General features: G+C 37.3%; 1 protein-coding gene across 3 annotated transcripts in view; it reads right to left on the minus strand.

Annotated features, from left to right (window-relative positions):
- syngap1a (synaptic Ras GTPase activating protein 1a) overlaps window positions 1–20,368 on the minus strand; it is a 44,879-nt gene extending 24,511 nt beyond the window's left edge. The window contains exons 1-3 of one of the 3 annotated variants that reach the window (XM_055219809.2): window positions 20,006–20,368; window positions 14,508–14,638; window positions 7,916–8,021 (exon numbers count right to left, since the gene is read on the minus strand). In XM_055219809.2, the coding sequence (XP_055075784.2) occupies window positions 7,916–8,021; window positions 14,508–14,638; window positions 20,006–20,027 (259 nt within the window). In that variant the 5' untranslated portion in view covers window positions 20,028–20,368. Of the gene's footprint in view, window positions 1–5,289; window positions 6,025–7,915; window positions 8,022–14,507; window positions 14,639–20,005 lie in introns of those variants that run through there. The other 2 variants (XM_055219811.2, XM_055219810.2) reach the window with 2 other exon arrangements.
- Between the last annotated feature and the right edge of the window lie 1,152 nt (window positions 20,369–21,520).

A 21,520-nucleotide genomic window follows, 5' to 3' on the forward strand; every position in this document is an offset into this window, starting at 1 on the left:
TTCGCTTAGAGCGCCTTTAACTGAGTTTATATAATTTCATTATTTTGAGCAGGAATCAAAACTTAGGACAACATACTCACTATTACGGAGAAGAGCGATTAGAGACTATAAGGAACAGTTGCGTTTTGGCTTTGAATGGCGTTGACGTGCTTAACAGAATTCATCACTAAAGAGCTATCATGTATGTTCATGGTTAATAAAGCAATAAGACAGCCTGTTCATTGGTCCGTTGTGTTGAATTGTTTTCAAATTTACAGTGAACCGCTCCAGACTTTGTTTGCAATCAGGTCGAGAGCACCTCGTCTATGCGGGCTCAAATGTTGTTTTGGTGCGGATCGAGCGCGACTGCTGTGTTCACATCTGCCCACCAAAGGAGGTCTGCACACCAAAGCTTTTAAACGTGGCTGAAAACGCCAAAACTACTAGCTTTTTTTCAGTTGATCACTTTGGTTGCTGTGATACTTCTGCTTTGTTTATCAGTTGTTGAACGATGTGCCGGTAGGTTGTTGTGATGTTTATCCCGCCTCTCCTCCACTGTGATTGGACAGCCAAGTCAGAAGTGACACTGGCTGTGTCTCAATCAGCTCCCTTTTTCAGTAGACTGGGCACTGATCAGGGAGTCAGACATTTTAGGGGCTGTCTCAATCGCAAAATCCTTCTAGTCCACTGAAACATTACTTTCCTAAAAATTCCCACAATGCAACGCAAAAAACAGTGAGCATTGATTGTCCCTATGTCCCGTTACTGGAAATCACGTGACCTTTTCTAAAGCTCTCCAACCAAAAATCAGGTGAGCCAACTCAATAAACTTTATAAAAAGGAACAGAACTTTTATACAGACAAACGACTGTTTCAGTTTTAATAAAATCACACATTGCTAGACAGTAAGGGACTACAATTTACTTAATAAATGTTATATTTCTCCAAATTTATGCACGGATATGTAAGAGAACAATGAAAGTGTAATAATATACTTTATCAAGCGTTTCAAAATGAAGTCAGAGAGTTGTGGGTTTCGCTGGTTGTTGATGAATAACCCCCATACACGATATACTGATTCATGACCTCGGGAGCTAGGGAACGAATTGAGAAACAGCCACTGATGAGCTGAGCGTTTCACCCGTACTTTAATATTTTTTAACTCTCAGCGCTGGCTTTTTTGAAAAATGCCATGCTTCTATTGGAAACAATTAAAAACATAAGCCGGCGTAAGCACCTTGGTGTGCACACCCACTAAACGAATCAAACCAAGGGAGAAAACGCACAAGGTTCCAAAGAAGGAAAACTCACATGTGAAAATATCCTAAAAGTTGTAAAGCTATTGTGCCGCTTTTCCACCAAGGCGGTTTGAGCTCTTGTTTAGAGCCAAAACCTAATTTCAAATCCATTCTTTCTTGTTTGACATCCAAAGCACCGGCTCTGAACAAGGAAAATTGCTTCTTAAGAAGCACCAAAACATTGTTGGTCTAGAATTAAGAACCAATTGCATCAGGGGCTGGGGGCGGGGTTACTGTGACACGATACTGGGGGGTAGCTACATGCTAAGGCTAATGTTGTTCTGTTTAAATGATAAAATATGTTAAGCTTGTACTGTTTTTCTGGGTTGCAACCTCTGTTTATATATCTATATATTACCTCGAGCTGCACGTACACGTTGGATTCGCATTTAGATGCCAATGTAGGTACTCAAAACCATTGACCATTAATAATAATGCAACATCCAACATTGTTGGTGTGTTTGGTGCTGCCGTGCTAACATTGCTGGGAAAGATGAGACATATACAGCACTATAGCTCTGAACCAGCATCAGGTTGCTTTGGTGGAAAGGTGGCATTGGAGATTTGTTTCTGCCTTTGCGGCAATTAGCAACATGGCCCAACTTCCAACAATCCAATCAGTTCTCAATGGACAAAATCAAGTCCCATCCTACATTTTTACCCATTTAAGAAGCCGTTACACGCAAATTCAGTTTCATGGTGACTTTAAATCACAAATCTTTATTTATGTTTCAGAATGACCACATGAGGTATCTTGTCTGATATGTTCACTACCATAATAAAGATGAATGTGTAATATCTCACTCACTGTTTAATAAGCAGTTAAAATTCATAATTTAAAGAGGACATATCATGAAAATCTGACTTTTTTAAGTGCTATAATTGGGTCCCCAGTGCTTCTATCAACCTAGACAATGTAATAAAGATCAACCCTGTAACTTAGTTTTGGTAAACCATTCTCTGCAAGCATGTGAAAAAAATAGCTAATTGAAATTTGGCTCCCCTTATGATGTCAAAAGTGGATAATACCACCCCTTAACCTGCACTATTCTTTAGTGCAGAGATCAACTAATTTGCATTTAAAGGGACACGCACAAAAATGATACATTATTGCTCACACCTACAAAGTGTGAATTTTACTATGCTACAATAATTATCTATAAGATATTTTGAGCTAAAACTTCACATACACACTCTGGGGACACCAAAGATTTATTTTACATCTTAAAAAAGTCTTGTGAAATGTCTCCTTTAAATAAATAAATCATCACTTAAAGGTCAGTCACACCAAAAGCGTTTATGGCAGTTGCAGGCGCCTTTTTTGAATGATATTCTATGGGCAGGGCGCGTTTGTGCGCTGTTTATGAGCGCCGAGCGCCTTGCGGTTTTTTGCCGCCTGCCGCGCACGCGTTTTTGAAGGAGCGCTGAGAGCGGAGAAGCGCCCGACGTCATTCGCGTCTTTCCATTGTCCAATCGAATGAGGGGAGAGGCGGGCCTTACGTTGTGGTGAGGGAAGTTTACAGTTGCTTTGAAGAACCGGACTCCACTCGCTCACTCTCTCCTGCGTGTTTGTGCACCTCTCACCCTCAAACAAGGTCAGAGCAAGCGTCCTCTTTTTAAAGTTTCAGCTAATATATGACAGTTAACAGCAAAAGAGCGCTCACGCTTCAATATTTGATTGACAAGACAGCTGACTGGGTGGTTGCTTAGCAATATGAAAAGCTGCGTCGCACAGCTCTTTTTTTAAAAAAGGTAGTGCGTCGCGCCTTGCGTTTGCAAGCGTTTAAAGCGCTTTTGGTGTGACTGGCCCCTTACATGCTTATAATAAGACTTAAGACAATAAACCTTTAGATATAAAACCAGTGACTGGTTAGTCAATGTTTTCTAATTAAAAACACATAATACTCTATTAATTCAACTTATTGTTTGTAACAATATGGCGATGCGGTGGCTTTAATGTTATTTCATCTTGAGTAGTTCTTCCTGTTTAAACAGGACAAATATCACTACAGAGAAGAAAACGTGACTGTCAGCCGATGAACTGATCTACACTCAGTAAAGATCAGAAATGAATAATACATCAAACATCTGTATGGGTCTCTGCTGGATGACATCAGATCAAATCCATACTTCATATAATAGACTGTTAAGAGAGACTGTGTTGAGATGTGTTACAGTACAGCTCATAGATATATAAACACAAGGGTTGATGTGGGTGGGTCTGTCTCTGAATACACAAGTACATAATATTTGAGTATTTGATATTCAGAAGGTAATCAACCGCATGCCAATGTCGAAGCAACACATTTAACCATATTTAAAGACAAAATGTGTTACTAAACAACACAAAACAGCCCTGCAAAAGTAATGAAAAGCTTCAATCACTTCCATCTATCTGCCATCTGTGCAAACAAACACATTCAGTGCTGGTGGCACATAAATTACACACTTTACCTTTAAATGTGTCCTGCAGATATATGTGACGTCCACCCACAGTCAACACGTGCCAAACACTGCAGAATCTCTCTAACTTCACCAGCTCACAATGTTAGCATATAACGCTACATAGCATGTTAACAAACACAAAAACTCTCTAAATGTTGTGGATTCAAGACTGTGTGTAAAAGTGTCTGTTCAAGTAAATATCGAATGAATTCAGCTGTACTGGAAACAGATGATCAGGTGGAACACACTGTATTGTGGGATACAGTGGGTGCTTTTCTTGCATCTTCCTCCCCTTAGTCATAAATATATAAAATAAGGTATCCAAATAGGCAGGATTTTCTACTCTCAAGCGCTGGGGGCGTGTCCACTGTTGGCCCTGAAACCACGCCCACTGGCGGGACATCTGCCATCTCTCTCAACTTTCAAATACAGCTACAATCTGAATGGATGCTGGTGATTGTGTTAGGGGTGGGGCCATGTGTGGTGGCTCTGGTGCATCATTGAGTCACCTTTTTAGCCCCGCCCATATAATCCTGAACTCAGAAATGTATTCTGCATGATACTTGTATTCTAACTTATGACTCTTCACTCCCCGATCCTCTTTTGTAAACCATGCAATTAAAGAACTGAGAGGTCCTACATCATGGCTGAGCACGATCGGTTTCCGGCTCACAGGCTGGAGGACGACAGTGAAGCGAGGAAACCAGAAAGCATTTAAGATTCAGACAGAGCCGCTGTCTGAAGTTTTAGTTCTTCAGGTAGAGCAGCAGTAAGTCCCTCTATCCTGTAGGGGCATCACTGACACCCGTGGGGTGAAACACTGAAATATAATTAGGCTGCGTCAAAAAACTTAAGCAGCTGATTTGTTGCCTCACTGACTTAAAAAAACGCATTTGGAGAGCCTTCGTAGGAAGTGTAATGGAATTCAGTTTAAAATTTAAACAGAGAGCGCCTTTGTGATAACTAATCCCATATTTGAAAACTACTATACTAATTTCCAGCTAAAAATTCAATAAGAAATGCAATTGAAAAGCAATCATAAAAAGTAAAAACATAACTTTATTTACACTAAGTTTGTGATACAGCTGCTTCTTGGCCGCCATTTTATTTGTTCTAAATCACCTTCACAATGTACACCCATGTATAGAATTGTGGGACAGGACCATGAAGTCGTCTCAGGAAACAGGAAGTAAATCTAACATTGAATTGGGACGTGCCTTGATTCCTTCCTGCCTTGGAATGCTGCCTCTAAAGGGAACATTTTAGAGTTTTGGACGCAGCCATAGTTTATCTAAAGCTATACACACAAACAAACACAATGCACAAAACAATAACACATTTTAACAATAACACAAATAGTTAAAGACAAATTTTATATTATTTACTTCAATTATTATTTTCCAAATGAAGTTTTTGTCGCATTAAATTCAATTCTGAAAATCTGAGGGACAATTTTCTGACTGGCTGGGGAGGGCTCACCTGGAAGGTAAAAATTCACTGGAACACAGAGAGAGAGAGAGAGAGAGAGAGAGAGAGAGAGAGAGAGAGAGATCAGTCTGTCACTTACCGCAGCAGAGAGACAGGAGGCGTGAGGCCTGCGCGTGTCTCTCTCTCTCTACCTGTCTGTCTCTATGCGCGTGTCTGTTCACGGACGAAACTTGCATGTAAAATCTTCAGTGAGATTAAAGTGCCTCAAACTCTCCATCAGCTGTGCGTCTCCTGCTCGCTGTTCCCAGATCAGTTCTGCGGGAAAATCACTGCATGCTGTCTCTTATTCCATAACGTAAGCGCGTGTGACGCGATGCCGCTCATCTTCATAACTGATTTATTTCAAAATATCATCAATATTTCTCACATAATGAAGGCAATAAACGCGAAATAAACGCATCCTCCAGCGGCCGCTCGGCTCTCTTTAATCCGCCTGACGAGTCCCTCCGCTCGGCCCGTGCTCGCTCGAGTCTCCGGCGCTCCGCTGCCGTTTCCAGGGTAACGCGCAGATTCCCGCCGGCGCTCATCGTTCGCTGCGCGGTGAATGAGACGGACGCGCGCGTGGCGGATTTCTCATGACTGTGGGCTCGGTCTTCATCATCCTGTTACTCGCGCATCTTCATCATCCGCAAATATTAATGTACAGTTCAGCGCGAGAATCAGACGCGCGGCGCGCGAGTCAAGAGCAATCCTGCGTGGGTGGACCGCGCGCGCATCCACATCATCTTCCTCATCTTCATCTCACACACTGACAAAAATCACGCAGCTCTCCTGTGCGCGTCTGACAGAGTCAAGCACAGAAATCTTTTACTACACACACCTAACTTACACGAACACACACATCACTTTCAGGAACACCACACACTTCTCATATACACGAACACACACACATACACAACACTTCCAGGAACACACACACCTCTCTTTTACACACTTCACTTTCACGAACACACACACCTCTCTCGAACACACACACAAAATACCTCCCACAATCCCACACAAACATTACATTTTTATTTAAATGAGCTACAAACAGAAGAACAATGATGTAGAAAAAAACATCAAGCTTATTTGCATCATATTAATAAAAACTTGCATGTGCTTAAATGTTGTAAAACTATAATGTAGAAATACACAGAAAGTTCTCAAATGCACACACACGGGTCACAAACCCACTCAGAATAATAGTTCAGTCCACAGCATTGCTGCACAACCTTACACAGAACAATCCAAACGACACACGGGGGGAGACAACGACTTACAGTTTCCATGACAACAAAAACCTTGAAATTATGGACGACGATCCTGAGCATTACATAAGAATGAAAGTAAAGCAAAAGAAAATATAATAAAGAGAGAGAGAGAGAGATGGTGGGCCAAAGTGCTCGTGTTCCCCTGAGCTATAGCTTAACACACGACCATCTGTAATTATTGTCATGGTTACCGGAGGAACAGTAAAGTGTGTGTGTCTGTGTGTGTGTTTTAGTGATAATCTTACTGTATCATTGTGTATGTGAGAGTTGTGCATATGTTTATGTGTAAATATGCACTCATGTGAATATAAATGCTGTATAGTCAACTGTATCTAACACTGATCAAACGTTATAATAAAGGTTTTCGCAAATGCCACTGAACTGCTTCTACAAACCTTAAATTGAACCACATGCTTGATTTGGAAAAAATATTAATATTGCAACTACTGGAATTACAATTTTTATATGGAAAGTGAAGATAAACATTTCATATCTGATACTGCTCACACTGCTGATTCTTTATTATGTGAAACAACATCAAAGCAATCTAAGAGAGTAGAAACCAAACTGATGCCAACAACGTAGCACCAGTGAAAGCAGACTTCAAGGTCGGCTTACATCAACTATAGTTGTTTCCGAAATAGCGCCCTATACCCATATAATCCCTACTTTAGTTAGTTAAATGAAAGCGCTTTGGGTGCCATCTTGTGTCGAGAAGCAGGAGTTCATTTGGCACACACATTACTGCGAAGGGTTGTAGCGGCTAGCCATTGAGTGTACATTGTACTCATCATTGCGTTGCATGATGGGATTGAATAAGTGCACTCGATAATGTCCATTATAATTTTGGACACCACTAGAAATGGCTGCCCCCTCAAACAGTGCACTATTTAAGGGTATAGGGAGCCATTTTAGACAGCCTGTGTGTGTGTGTGTGTGTGTGTGTGTGTGTGTGTTGGCTGCGTCTTGGTTTAAAGTTGGATTGACACACCAAGCTAACAGTCAGCACCTGACTGACATCTCTTCCACACCTGTGTGAGATGAGATAACGTTCTGTACCAGCAGGAGGCAGTAGTCTGTAATTCATTACTCAAAATCCAGAAGAACTAGTGAGTGATTAATGAGAAACTGAACATAATACAGAGCTCGCTTACCAGTTAAAAACAAGTTTCAAAAGTTTGGATAACTACACTGCAAAAACGCAGATATATGAAATCGCGGATGTCTTGTCTTGCATGTGTATTACTTGTTAAGACAGTGTGTGACATCACTGGACTTGTGTGTACAATACAACTTTAAAATCATTTTCATGGATCCTTGTGAACGGAGATAATTTTAACTTAAAAAATTTAAGTACATTTTTTAGTACATTGCTGCGATGTAAACATATAAAATGTCTCAGTGTCTGTGTGTATGTGTGTGTGTGGGGGGGGGGTGTGCGTGTGAGTTTACCTGTCTCAGGGTGTGGTCTGGTATCTGCTGGTACACTGACAGTCCTCCGCAGCAGTTTGTGTCGGTGATTGACAGGATGATGATCACTCATCAGCAACGGATGAACCTGACACACACACACACACACACACATATTGTGAATGAAGTGTAATAATGAAGACAGTAATAATAATTCTGTTTGTACATGACATCTCACAGTGTTGCCCAAATTTATTTGTGTCAGCACTTTTGCCAGCGGAGATAGTAAAAAATAGGTAATGTGTGTTCAGGTAAATTATTTTTGGATGCGGAGGTGCATGCTAAGCCTGACATGTCCGGACAAAAAAATGGACAAGCCAGGATTTCCACACCTTAGTTAACACAACTTTTTCATGTACTACGGCTCTTTAATTAGTAGGAAGTCCTTATCAATCTAAAATCACTATAAGTTTGAGTCGTTTATAACATGCATTTGAACACTCGTCAAACATAATCATTATAAATATTCTTTATTATTGTGAAAATACCTGAAAAGGTTTGAAGAACAGCAATATAAATATGCTAATGGCTAAATATTGTATAGCAAGCACAATCGCACGATTTATCAGCCCATCCCTGTACAGAACCTGTCAGTTTTCATTTGTGGCAGTAAAATCTTTCTTTATGTGGAGAAACTACCTGAAAAGTGTAACCAATTGTTGAACTAAATAAAGTGCATAACCAAATGTTTAACTAACTGAAAAGTGTTTGACCAACTGAAGAGTGTTTAACTAACCGAAGAGTGTTTAACTATCTGAAGAGTGTTTAACTAACCGAAGAGTGTTTAACTATCTGAAGAGTGTTTAACTAACCAAATAGTGTTTAACTATCTGAAGAGTGTTTAACTAAATGAAAAGTGTTAAACTATCTGAAGAGTGTTTAACTATCTAAAGAGTGTTTAACTAACTGTAGACTAGTTAACAATCTGAAGAGTGTTTAACTATCTAAAGAGTGTTTAACTAAATGAAAAGTGTTAAACTATCTGAAGAGTGCTTAACTATCTGACGAGTGCTTAACTATCTGAAGAGTGCTTAACTAACTGAAGAGCGTTTAACTAACTGAAGAGTGTTTAACTAACTGAAGAGTAGTTAACTATCTGAAGATTGTTTAACTATCTAAAGAGTGTTTAACTTAGTGAAGAGTGTTTAACTAAATGAAAAGTGTTAAACTATCTGAAGTGTGATTAACTAACCGAAGTGTGATTAACTAACCGAAGTGTGATTAACTAACCGAAGTGTGATTAACTAATCGAAGAATGTTTAACTATCTGAAGAGTGTTTAACTATCTGAAGAGTGTTTAACTAACTGAAGACTAGTTAACTATCTGAAGATTGTTTAACTAACCGAAGAGTGTTTAACTATCTGAAGAGTGTTTAACTAACCGAAGTGTGATTAACTAACCGAAGTGTGATTAACTTATCGAAGTGTGATTAACTAACCGAAGTGTGATTAACTAATCGAAGAGTGTTTAACTATCTGAAGATTGTTTAACTAACCGAAGAGTGTTTAACTATCTGAAGAGTGTTTAACTAACCGAAGTGTGATTAACTAACCAAAGTGTGATTAACTAATCGAAGAGAGTTTAACAATCTGAAGAGTGTTTAACTAACCGAAGAGTGTTTAACTATCTCCAGAGTTTTTAACTAAATGAAAAGTGTTTGACTAATTGAAAAGTGTTAAACTATCTGAAGAGTGTTTATCTAACTGAAGACTAGTTAACTATCTGAAGATTGTTTAACTATCTAAAGAGTGTTTAACCTCTTAAACCCTGAGGACCCAGTCCCGGGGACAAAATTTCGTATTTTGACTCAAATAAAATATTCTTTTAATCTTTAATGGTCCATCATGGACCCCAGTAACACATATGAGATACTGTTTGAAAGCTTAGACTCTCTACTTTCTCCAGATATGCATCACTTTGAGAAATCTTTTACTGTAAGAAAGTTATTTACACTTAATTTACACTATCACCCCCCCCATAATTTTGTATATGATTTAATATTCACATATTTCATATTTTTCAAGTATGACAAACATGGGCAAGTCTTATATCAAATGAAAGCTCTCACTCTCAGGAATAAGACTACAGTGTTATTTTTGTTCTATTATTAACACATATCCAACAATAGTTGAATGAATAATCATGTAAAAAATCGTCTTTTGTAAACATATGGGAAAACTGAGTGTGGACTGCCTCAGATAGCACAGATAGCCACAAATAATACACCATCTTTTCTCTTAGGTCCTACTCTAAAAAATGAGTCCATTCACAGCATTTTCTTAGGTTGTGTGCATGAATAATCCCTTGCTATTTATTATATGTGCTAAACAAAAAATTAATATTTATATGAAAAATGTATTTTCGGACACTTCAGTAAAATGAAAATAACTTTTGAATGCGACATGCTAAAGAGATCATTCTTTTTTTGGGTGTTTACTGTCTGCTGCTGGTAACAACCAGAACTGTTTGCAGTCTGCTAGAGCACACAGAACCAGAGTTATACACTATCAAAGGCAGTATTTACAACATAAAAAAAGAAAATTTGGTGTTTCATCATATGAAAAACAACATAAATAACACTATTTGTCACAAACAGCAGCTTTTTATGTAACTTCAAAGGGTTTTCTTTAAAATGATATAAAGAAATTGCATTTATTCCACTGTATGTGGTTATGGGAGCACTTCAAATGTTTTTAGGCAGAAATTGTATACAAAAAGGGTATTATTCCTCCCATCAGTTGGAGTAAAATAACTTTTGCATAGATTACGATAGAGAAAAAAATCTTTTTTCCTCTGTGAGCTGGCAATTGCTGGAATCAAACAAAACTGTCTGCAGGGAGCTGAGGCACTCAGGGCCAGAGTTATACACTTTTAAATAAAAACTTTAGAAAAAAAACATCAAAAAGCGCCTATTTATTTTTGTGTTTATTAGAGGACTGACATCACATACAACCATGTTTAGCATGTTCAACAGTGTTTTATGTAATTTCAAAGGGTTTCCTGTAAAATGATACCAAACTTTTGTATGTAAACCTCTGCATGTGGGTATGGGAAGCTTTTGAAATTGGGTAGGCCAAATCCAGGCGAAAATCCCCAAAATATCTTCAGGGTGGAAGAAGTTACCTTAACGAAGAGTGTTTAACTAAATGAAAAATGTTAAACTATCTAAAGAGTGTTTAACTAACCGAAGAGTGTTTAACTATCTGAAGAGTGTTTAACTAACCGAAGTGTGATTAACTAACCGAAGTGTGATTAACTAATCGAAGAGTGTTTAACTATCTGAAGAGTGTTTAACTAACCGAAGAGTGTTTAACTAACTGAAGTGTGATTAACTAACCGAAGAGTGTTTAACTAACCGAAGTGTGATTAACTAACCGAAGTGTGATTAACTAATCGAAGAATGTTTAACTATCTGAAGAGTGTTTAACTATCTGAAGAGTGTTTAACTAACTGAAGACTAGTTAACTATCTGAAGATTGTTTAACTAACCGAAGAGTGTTTAACTATCTGAAGAGTGTTTAACTAACCGAAGTGTGATTAACTTATCGAAGTGTGATTAACTAACCGAAGTGTGATTAACTAATCGAAGAGTGTTTAACTATCTGAAGATTGTTTAACTAACCGAAGAGTGTTTAACTATCTGAAGAGTGTTTAACTAACCGAAGTGTGATTAACTAACCAAAGTGTGATTAACTAATCGAAGAGAGTTTAACTATCTGAAGAGTGTTTAACTAACCGAAGAGTGTTTAACTATCTCCAGAGTTTTTAACTAAATGAAAAGTGTTTGACTAATTGAAAAGTGTTAAACTATCTGAAGAGTGTTTATCTAACTGAAGACTAGTTAACTATCTGAAGATTGTTTAACTATCTAAAGAGTGTTTAACTTAATGAAGAGTGTTTAACTAAATGAAAAATGTTAAACTATCTGAAGAGTGTTTAACTAACCGAAGAGTGTTTAACTAACCGAAGAGTGTTTAACTATCTGAAGAGTGTTTAACTAACCGAAGTGTGATTAACTAACCGAAGTGTGATTAACTAATCGAAGAGTGTTTAACTATCTGAAGAGTGTTTAACTAACCGAAGAGTGTTTAACTAACTGAAGTGTGATTGATTAATTGAAGAGTGATTAACTATCTGAATAGTGTTTAACTAACTAAAGACTAGTTAACTATCTGAAGATTGTTTAACTATCTAAAGAGTGTTTAACTTAATGAAGAGTGTTTAACTAAATGAAAAGTGTTTAACTATCTGAAGAGTGTTTAACTAAATGAAAAATGTTAAACTATCTGAATAGTGTTTAACTAACTAAAGACTAGTTAACTAACCAAAGAGTGTTTAACTAACCAAAGTGTGATTAACTAACCGAAGTGTGATTAACTAATCGAAGAGTGTTTAACTAACCGAAGTGTGATTAACTAACCGAAGTGTGATTAACTAACCGAAGTGTGATTAACTAACCGAAGTGTGATTAACTAACCGAAGTGTGATTAACTAACCGAAGTGTGATTAACTAACCGAAGTGTGATTAACTAACCGAAGTGTGATTAACTAATCGAAGAATGTTTAACTATCTGAAGAGTGTTTAACTATCTGAAGAGTGTTTAACTATCTGAAGAGTGTTTAACTAACTGAAGATTGTTTAACTAACCGAAGAGTGTTTAACTATCTGAAGAGTGTTTAACTAACTGAAGTGTGATTAACTAATCGAAGAGTGTTTAACTATCTGAAGAGTGTTTAACTAACTGAAGTGTGATTAACTAACCGTAGTGTGATTAACTAACCGAAGTGTGATTAACTAATCGAAGAATGTTTAACTATCTGAAGAGTGTTTAACTATCTGAAGAGTGTTTAACTATCTGAAGAGTGTTTAACTAACTGAAGACTAGTTAACTATCTGAAGATTGTTTAACTAACCAAAGAGTGTTTAACTATCTGAAGAGTGTTTAACTAACCGAAGTGTGATTAACTAACCGAAGTGTGATTAACTTATCGAAGTGTGATTAACTAACCGAAGTGTGATTAACTAATCGAAGAGTGTTTAACTATCTGAAGATTGTTTAACTAACCGAAGAGTGTTTAACTATCTGAAGAGTGTTTAACTAACCGAAGTGTGATTAACTAACCGAAGTGTGATTAACTAATCGAAGAGAGTTTAACTATCTGAAGAGTGTTTAACTAACAGAAGAGTGTTTAACTATCTCCAGAGTTTTTAACTAAATGAAAAGTGTTTAACTAATTGAAAAGTGTTAAACTATCTGAAGAGTGTTTATCTAACTGAAGACTAGTTAACTATCTGAAGATTGTTTAACTATCTAAAGAGTGTTTAACTTAATGAAGAGTGTTTAACTAAATGAAAAATGTTAAACTATCTGAAGAGTGTTTAACTAACCGAAGAGTGTTTAACTATCTGAAGAGTGTTTAACTAACCGAAGTGTGATTAACTAACCGAAGTGTGATTAACTAATCGAAGAGTGTTTAACTATCTGAAGAGTGTTTAACTAACCGAAGAGTGTTTAACTAACTGAAGTGTGATTAACTAATTGAAGAGTGATTAACTATCTGAATAGTGTTTAACTAACTAAAGACTAGTTAACTATCTGAAGATTGTTTAACTATCTAAAGAGTGTTTAACTTAATGAAGAGTGTTTAACTAAATGAAAAGTGTTTAACTATCTGAAGAGTGTTTAACTAAATGAAAAATGTTAAACTATCTGAAGAGTGTTTAACTAACCAAAGAGTGTTTAACTAACCAAAGTGTGATTAACTAACCGAAGTGTGATTAACTAATCGAAGAGTGTTTAACTATCTGAAGAGTGTTTAACTAACCGAAGTGTGATTAACTAACCGAAGTGTGATTAACTAACCGAAGTGTGATTAACTAACCGAAGTGTGATTAACTAATCGAAGAATGTTTAACTATCTGAAGATTGTTTAACTAACTGAAGTGTGATTAACTAACCGAAGTGTGATTAACTAACCGAAGTGTGATTAACTAACCGAAGTGTGATTAACTAATCGAAGAATGTTTAACTATCTGAAGAGTGTTTAACTAACCGAAGAGTGTTTAACTAACCGAAGAGTGTTTAACTAACCGAAGAGTGTTTAACTATCTGAAGAGTGTTTAACTAACTGAAGAGTGTTTAAATATCTGAAGAGTGTTTAACTCTAACACAGAAAGTTATTTTGAGAAATGTTAGTTGAGATCCTTTGATTGGTTACAAGCATTTTTCAAGATTTCTTTGTGTCCATCAGAAGAAATAAATGTTTAGAGGTTTGTGACAACATGAGAGAATTATTATTTTTGTGTGAAGTCTCCCATTAGCTAGAGACAGTGTCATAATGTTAAAGCAGCTTCTCTATCACTGATAATGCAGTAAACCATCATGAGTGTTTCATTCAGACCACCAGCGCCCTCTAGTGTTTACAGCCCTCTGTGTGTGTGTGTGTGTGTCTGTCTGTATGTGTGTATCTGTGTGTGTTTGTGTGTATGTGTGTGTCTGTCTGTCTGTCTGTCTGTATGTGTGTGTATCTGTGTGTGTGTCTGTATGTGTATCTGTGTGTGTGTGTGTTCACCTCCTCTTGATCCAGCAGATAGAACTGATCTCCATCTCTGACACGCAGCTGGCGGCTCCAGCCGGGGGAGTCGTGGGCGTGGCCATTCAGAGGGGTGTGAGGCCGAGAACATGGAGACACACACCTTCCATCTACATGACATAAAGACATAAACATTCACTAATAATATCTCTAAACGAAAACATCAACCGTCAGCAGACTAACAAATATATACCTCAACACTATGTGACATTTATTATATATAAATTATTTTTACTGATTGTTAGACTTAATGGTGCGGTTTACCAGGACAGGGAAAAATGCATGTTCGAGCCGCCTTCATTTAAAAACATCTTACCCTGACGTATCTCGACATATATCAGTGCCATTGCTTTATATCAATATGTACACCAGTATTATTTTTGTTATGTATGTTTGTAAAAACTACTGAAATGTGCACTAATACTAATATGTAACTAATACTAATACACTGTCCCTATGTAGCAAAAAAACATTACCTATTATAATTCTACATTTACAATGTTTACAAATTGAGTTATAGCTTAAAAATGTACCACAATGATTGGAATATCAATATTACCAGACAATTTGTATTCTTTTTTATTAAATTAAAATGATTTGTATTATTTAGTTTTTATGTAAATGTGCATTTTAATATAGAGTTTATCTAACAGTTCTTACTACAGAAATCATGCGAAATGGGCTTTTGTTAGGATGAGATTGTAGTGGTGTTGTGGGGAAATAAAACATCTCAGCAGAAGAATCCTGAATATTCCATATATGGTGCAACACGCAGGAAACAAGACAAATTTAAAACTCGATTTGACACTCGCTTTTGTGTCCTAATCGCCCCCACAGTGTGAGAGAGAGAGAGAGAGAGAGAGAGAGAGAGAGAGAGAGAGAGAGAGAGAAAGAGAGAGAGAGAAAAAGAGAGAGAGGAAGATAGGTTACAGCCCAAGAGATGTCACTTCCGTGACGCCCACTCTCTCTCTCTCTCTCTCTCTCTCTCTCTCTCTCCCTCGTTCTCTCTCCCTCGTTCTCTCTCTCACTCATGTGCTCACACACCCCCTGCCTGTTACCATGACAACCACATCTGAACGGGCTAAAAAATGACTTAAAGTGACAGATATAGCGAGAGAGTGAGAGGGATTATGAAAGAGAGGAAAAGCAGAGCGGTGGGTGTCGAATGGACGTGTTTGACTACAGCATGAAACTGGAGAGATGCTGGATGAGAACTATTCTGGAAGAGAGAACCAGCTCCAGGTTCCCATAGCAACCATCATGGATGTAATCCCTCTCTCTCTCTCTCTCTCTCTCTCTCTCTCTCTCTCTGTAGGTGGGAGTGATCCTCTGACAGCTGGACTCTCGCTGTATATTCACTCCCCAACTGATAAAACATTCACAAATACACTTTCATCTTCCACTAATCTCAATACTGAACCCATGTTTAAGCCATAAAGTCATTCATAAACTATATAAATATCAAAAGTGACTAACTGTTCTGGTGGAAGGCCTGATGGTCATTTAGATATCAGAAGCTTTAAGTTTAATGTTTGTTTTTTATATTTAATAAGCGCTTGTTTTCTTACAGTTTGTGTTGAGATCACTCACGTTGAGCTCAAGGTCAAGCTCTTCAAGGTGCTTGGGAATTTAACGTTGACAAACGTCTGATATTAAGTTCATCCCATTATAACAAAATATAAGATAAAGTGATAAACTTGGCCTGCCTTTCAGAAGAATAAACAAAAAGAAAAAAGATTTGAGCTCTTTATATATTACTATTAGTTTAACATTAGTATTTAAATCTACCATGGTTTAGTCTCATTTTTCTTATTATTAAATAGCAAAGCAGTTTTGTTTTAATATATGGCTATTTGAACAAAAAAATGGAAATGACATTACAGAGAGGACCTCAGTACACTCTCACGTGTGTCTTAAAATATCTGATAATTGAGATTCATTAAAATGAGTTCAGGTTCAAAACAATGCATCAAATGACAAGACTGTAAAAACATAATAGTGTACTACGGTAAATCAACTGTAGGCCACAGATACCAGAGATGTGACCCAAAGTAATATACAAACAGATGATATAAACATGATATGATCACATTCACACGCATGACATTAATGTAACTCATGATGAAAATATGAGCGTTTGATTAAAGCTAAACTTTGAAGATTGAGAGTCCCTGACAATATTATCACACGCATGATGAAATATTCACAATCAAGACTATACGATCACACTGAAGATCTTCATCGTGATGCTTAAGATAATGAAGAAGGTTTTTACTGCTTATTAAAGGATTTCTCCACTTTCATTTAAAAAAATCCCAATAACTTACTCACTTCCATGTCATCCAAGATGTTCATGTCTTTCTTTGTTCAAGTTTTTTGAGGAAAAGGTTCCAGGATTTTTCTCCATATAGTGGACCTCAACAGTTTACAGTTTCAATGCTGCTTCAAAGAGCTCTAAACAACCCCAACTGAGGCATAATGGTCTTATCTAGAGAAAACATCATAATTTTTACCTTTTTTTTTATTTTTATAAATATATACTTTTAAACCACAAATTTTTATCTTGCACTAGCCGTTTGATGCACTAGTGTGACCTTACTTACGTATTAAGTAACCACGTCAAAAGGTCACGCATGACGTATGTGAAACTACCTCTCCGGTGTTTAGAAAGAGAAGCGTTGAGATGTTGTTGTATGGGGAATGATATTAATTAATGTCTTTGTGTCAGTTTATTGTTTAAAATGGTTCACAAGTGTGCATTTCCACATCACTACATAATAAGTAAGGTCACACGGCTAGTGCAAGACGAGAAGTTGTGAAAATGAGGATTGTTTTGTTAGATAAGACTCTTATGTCTCGGTTGGGATTGTTTAGAGTCTTTTGAAACTGCATTGAAACTGCAAACTGTTAAGGTTCAATAAAGTCCACTATATGAAGAAAATCCTGGAATGTTTTCCTTAAAAAACTTCATTTATTATCGACTGAACAAAGCAAGACATCAACATCTTAGATGACAAGTGGGTGAGGAAATTGTCAGGATTTTTTTATGAAAGTGGAATATTCCTTTAAAGTCACAAGACTTTTTTTAAAGGGGTTGTTCAATGGTAATTCATGCATTCTGACTTATTAACACAGTTATAGAGTTGTTTCCTCGTGCTAAATGTAGGCAAAGTGTCAAAAAACAGTTGTGTGTGTTACAGAGAATTAATGTGCCAAATGCACTTCGCCAGGGTTCATACAAGTTTTTGAAAGTTTTTCCGATTACGGGTCAAGCTGACGTTTCAGTAGTTTCTATACGTATCACTTCTTTATATGGGCACTTCCCCTGGAAAACCCCTCCCACCCGTCAATCAGCGGGAGACGCTAGAACTTACAAACATCACATCACGCGACAGCTTTGTTTAATATCAAGACTCAACAATGGCACGAATGAAGAAGTGTGTTTTTGGATGTAAGGAGAAGAAAGTCAGCCTTATGGAAACAATGGATATAGTTTATTATCCGGGGTAGTAGCAGAGTTTTGCGTGTGTGTTTGATGCGCTGGATTTCATTGAAAAGTCCCAACCGGGTCACGAGTTGCATGCAGTAAGTAAGACTTCTGTCTTATGTTGGAAATTGGCGCGTGTTTATTATATAAATGACACGAACATGTAGTGAATCATAAGTTACAATAGAATACAAAACAATATAGATAATTATTATAAGATGTTAAAATTGCTACTTTGTAGGTGCGAGCTAAAATGTGCTGTTTTTGTGTGTGTCCTTTAAAATGCAAATGAGCTGATGAAATGCTGATCACCATAATTGTTTGTTGAAACTGAAACTTAATTATGCTGTCAATTATTTTCTCTCTGCACTAAATGGCAGTGCTGTGGTTGGATAGTGCAGAATAAGGGACAGTATTATCATAATAAGATCTCCTTTTGACATCACTAGGAGAGTCAAATTTAATTATTTTTTCAAATGCTTGCAGAGAATGGTTTACCAAAACTAAGTTACTGGGTTGACCTTTTTCCCATTTTCTGGGTTGATAGAAGCACTGGGGACCAAATTATAGCACTTAAACATGAAGAAAAGTCAGATTTTCATGATATATCCCCTTTAATGATTTACATGCTATTAATTGTAATTAAATAGGATTAGCTGAATCAACAACATGATTTCTTTTTGTTCTTGAGTATATTAACTAGCACAACTTATGTCACAGAGATTCAATGTGCAGAATAAACTTGTTTTACTAAACAGCAAAACGGTATGATAGACACATGAAGCAGCACAATGAAGCGCCGCTTTGAAACTCACTTCAGTAATACTCAATGTGAATGACCTCTCCAGATCACAACAGCACGATTCCAACTAACCTTTACAATGATCATTACCATTATCAGGATACAGTACATACAATAACTATGAATTAAAGGATAGTTGTAGATCTCAGGGTTCCCACACCTTAGTTAACTTCAAATTCAAGGACCTTTCAAGGACTTTCCAGGCCCAATAACCTCAAATTCAAGGACTAAATGTGGGGACACATTTCAAGTGAGAGTAAAGTTACATTGTGTTACCTTTTAAGATACATTGTTACAGTTCCCTTTTGAGGGAACTCGCGCTGCGTCACTGCGGTGACACTTTGGGGACGCCTCCAGATGTAAGTGCATCTGAATGTGTATATCAAATTCAACCAATGGTGAGGCTTATCAACAAAGACAGGGTGAAGCGAGATATATCGCTATCTGAAATATAGCCAAAGACGGCGTTACAGGGACGTAGTAAGTATGGCAAGAGAGACACAGCGTCTCGTTCCCTTCTCAGGGAACAACAGTTACATACATAACCCGAGATGTTTTCATGTGTCAAACACAACTATACAAAAAAGTATTTTGGTATGAATCAACATTCACATACAGAAGATATAAGAATTTAAAGCGAACAGTTTAGCACATGTGCTTTAAAAAGTCTAGCATTTTTATGATATTATCCTACACTACACAGGGAATAATATGGATTTTTGCATAAAATAGATTCAAGCACTTTCAGTGACCTGTATCTATGTATGTATTTTCAAAAACTTCCCAGGGCCTTGAATTTTTTCCCCAGATTTACAAACTTTCACGGATTTAAAGGACCCGTGGGAACCCTGCGATCTGTGTGTTTGTGATCAACCCGATCACTTTAAATCTCTGATCAGTATACAGTAGATACAGTAACTGTGAATTAAAGGATGTAGTTGTATTTTTGTGAGTCGGTTCGGCATCTATAAATAAACCACTCGTCCAGTCACGGCCTCGATGCACATCTGCTGTTACCGAGCGCTTAACTCTCACAGCTGATTATCAATACAATCAATAAATTTAGAGCGCGTGCTCGTATTACTGGACTGTAGTGTCACGAGAGCAGCCAATCATCTGCCGGCGCGAGGCCGTATCGATGAAGGATCAGGTGATGGATTATCGATTATAATGAGACAGAACTCTTACCTTGTGAAGACACATAGGACATGATCCTCCGCCACTGGCCGCGATCAACTTGCTGTGTGAGGATCCATCATCACTCCTCCAGCGCGACAATTCTCAACAAATAAAACACTCCAATCACGTAACAATCTCAGACGCGACGCGTAGAGTCAGGGCGAGCGCGCGCACGGCAAGGCGCGCTCACGCGAAGCCCTATTATTGATCTGAACGATGATCGAACGATCCGCCGATCACTTACTTTGCCCGTCACCAGACACGAGCGCGCAATCACAGGCGCGGGAACGCGCAGGAGCGCTCACAGAGCGCGGCACGCTTTCATCAGTGAGTGAGCTGATCGATAAATACAGAACTGTAACCGCACGCGAACGAGCGGAAACCGAACGGATTCGATTCATTAGTAAAGCACGAGCATCACCGTGAGTAAAGTTTGAACACTGAGAGAAACACAAACTGAATTTATGTTGCGTGAAACAAAATTATACATTACGCTCAACTAAAACACTAACAGGTATACTAAGTTTGATAAAGAAAAAAATTCTTAACTAACTTAAACATCAATATTCACGTTTTTTATAGACATTTTCATCAGTAACAACATAAACAAGCGGCTTTTGTGGAACAAATGTAACTTCCGGTAAACCTCCACAAAGCATCAATAACAACCGAGTCCTTTTAGAATAGTTTATTTCTGATAAGAAGCTAAATAAACAACAAGTAGATTACCATAGCTCAAATCATAGTTAGTGTATAAAAAACGACACTTAGCTAACGTTACTATGTGAAATATGTAACTTACTATAATGTATAGAATCTTAATTACAAATCGGCTGCCAAATTGGCATTCACAGCGCTGATCCATGATCGCTGTCTCCCCTCTTTAGGAAACCTAAACATTTGTTATTTTTAATTAGGTAACTAGTCAAACAATTAAAACAGAGACCGGAAGTTAAGTTCTGTCCAGACGCGTAACCGCGGCAACGCGTATACATCCAATAAAACCATCTATAGACATAAAAAGATACATTTATTTTCCTGTGTATAGTTTTAAATTATGTTTCATTAACATAGATCCACATTATTTTTGGTTGCATACGTCTTACGACATTTATAAAGTTGACCATTATTCTTAGTTACTTGTAATTTTTTGTAATATGCTTATAACTTTAAGTGTAATGCTCACTTAACTTAAATAAACCAGGCATGATGACGTCTGCAGCCTGCACATGCGACCTCCGGAGGTTGCAGCCTTGCAGGCTAATGTCAGGGTTGACAGGATTGTGTGTTTACACCTCAACTAGTAGAAATATTATATTATTCAATTACTGAACATAAACCAGTTATAACAATTACTAAATGAAAACCAGTACCAAACATCTCTCACGAAAATGAACCATGGTTTTGTTCACTGTATTAATTACAATTGGCAAAACCATTGTTATTTTGTAGTAACGATGGTTTAACTATAGTAACCCCACGTAAAATTTTTATTTTTAATTGTTGTTAAATGGTTAATTTTCA

This window comes from Misgurnus anguillicaudatus, chromosome 20 (assembly GCF_027580225.2).
Source record: "Misgurnus anguillicaudatus chromosome 20, ASM2758022v2, whole genome shotgun sequence".
NCBI lineage: Eukaryota > Metazoa > Chordata > Actinopteri > Cypriniformes > Cobitidae > Misgurnus > Misgurnus anguillicaudatus.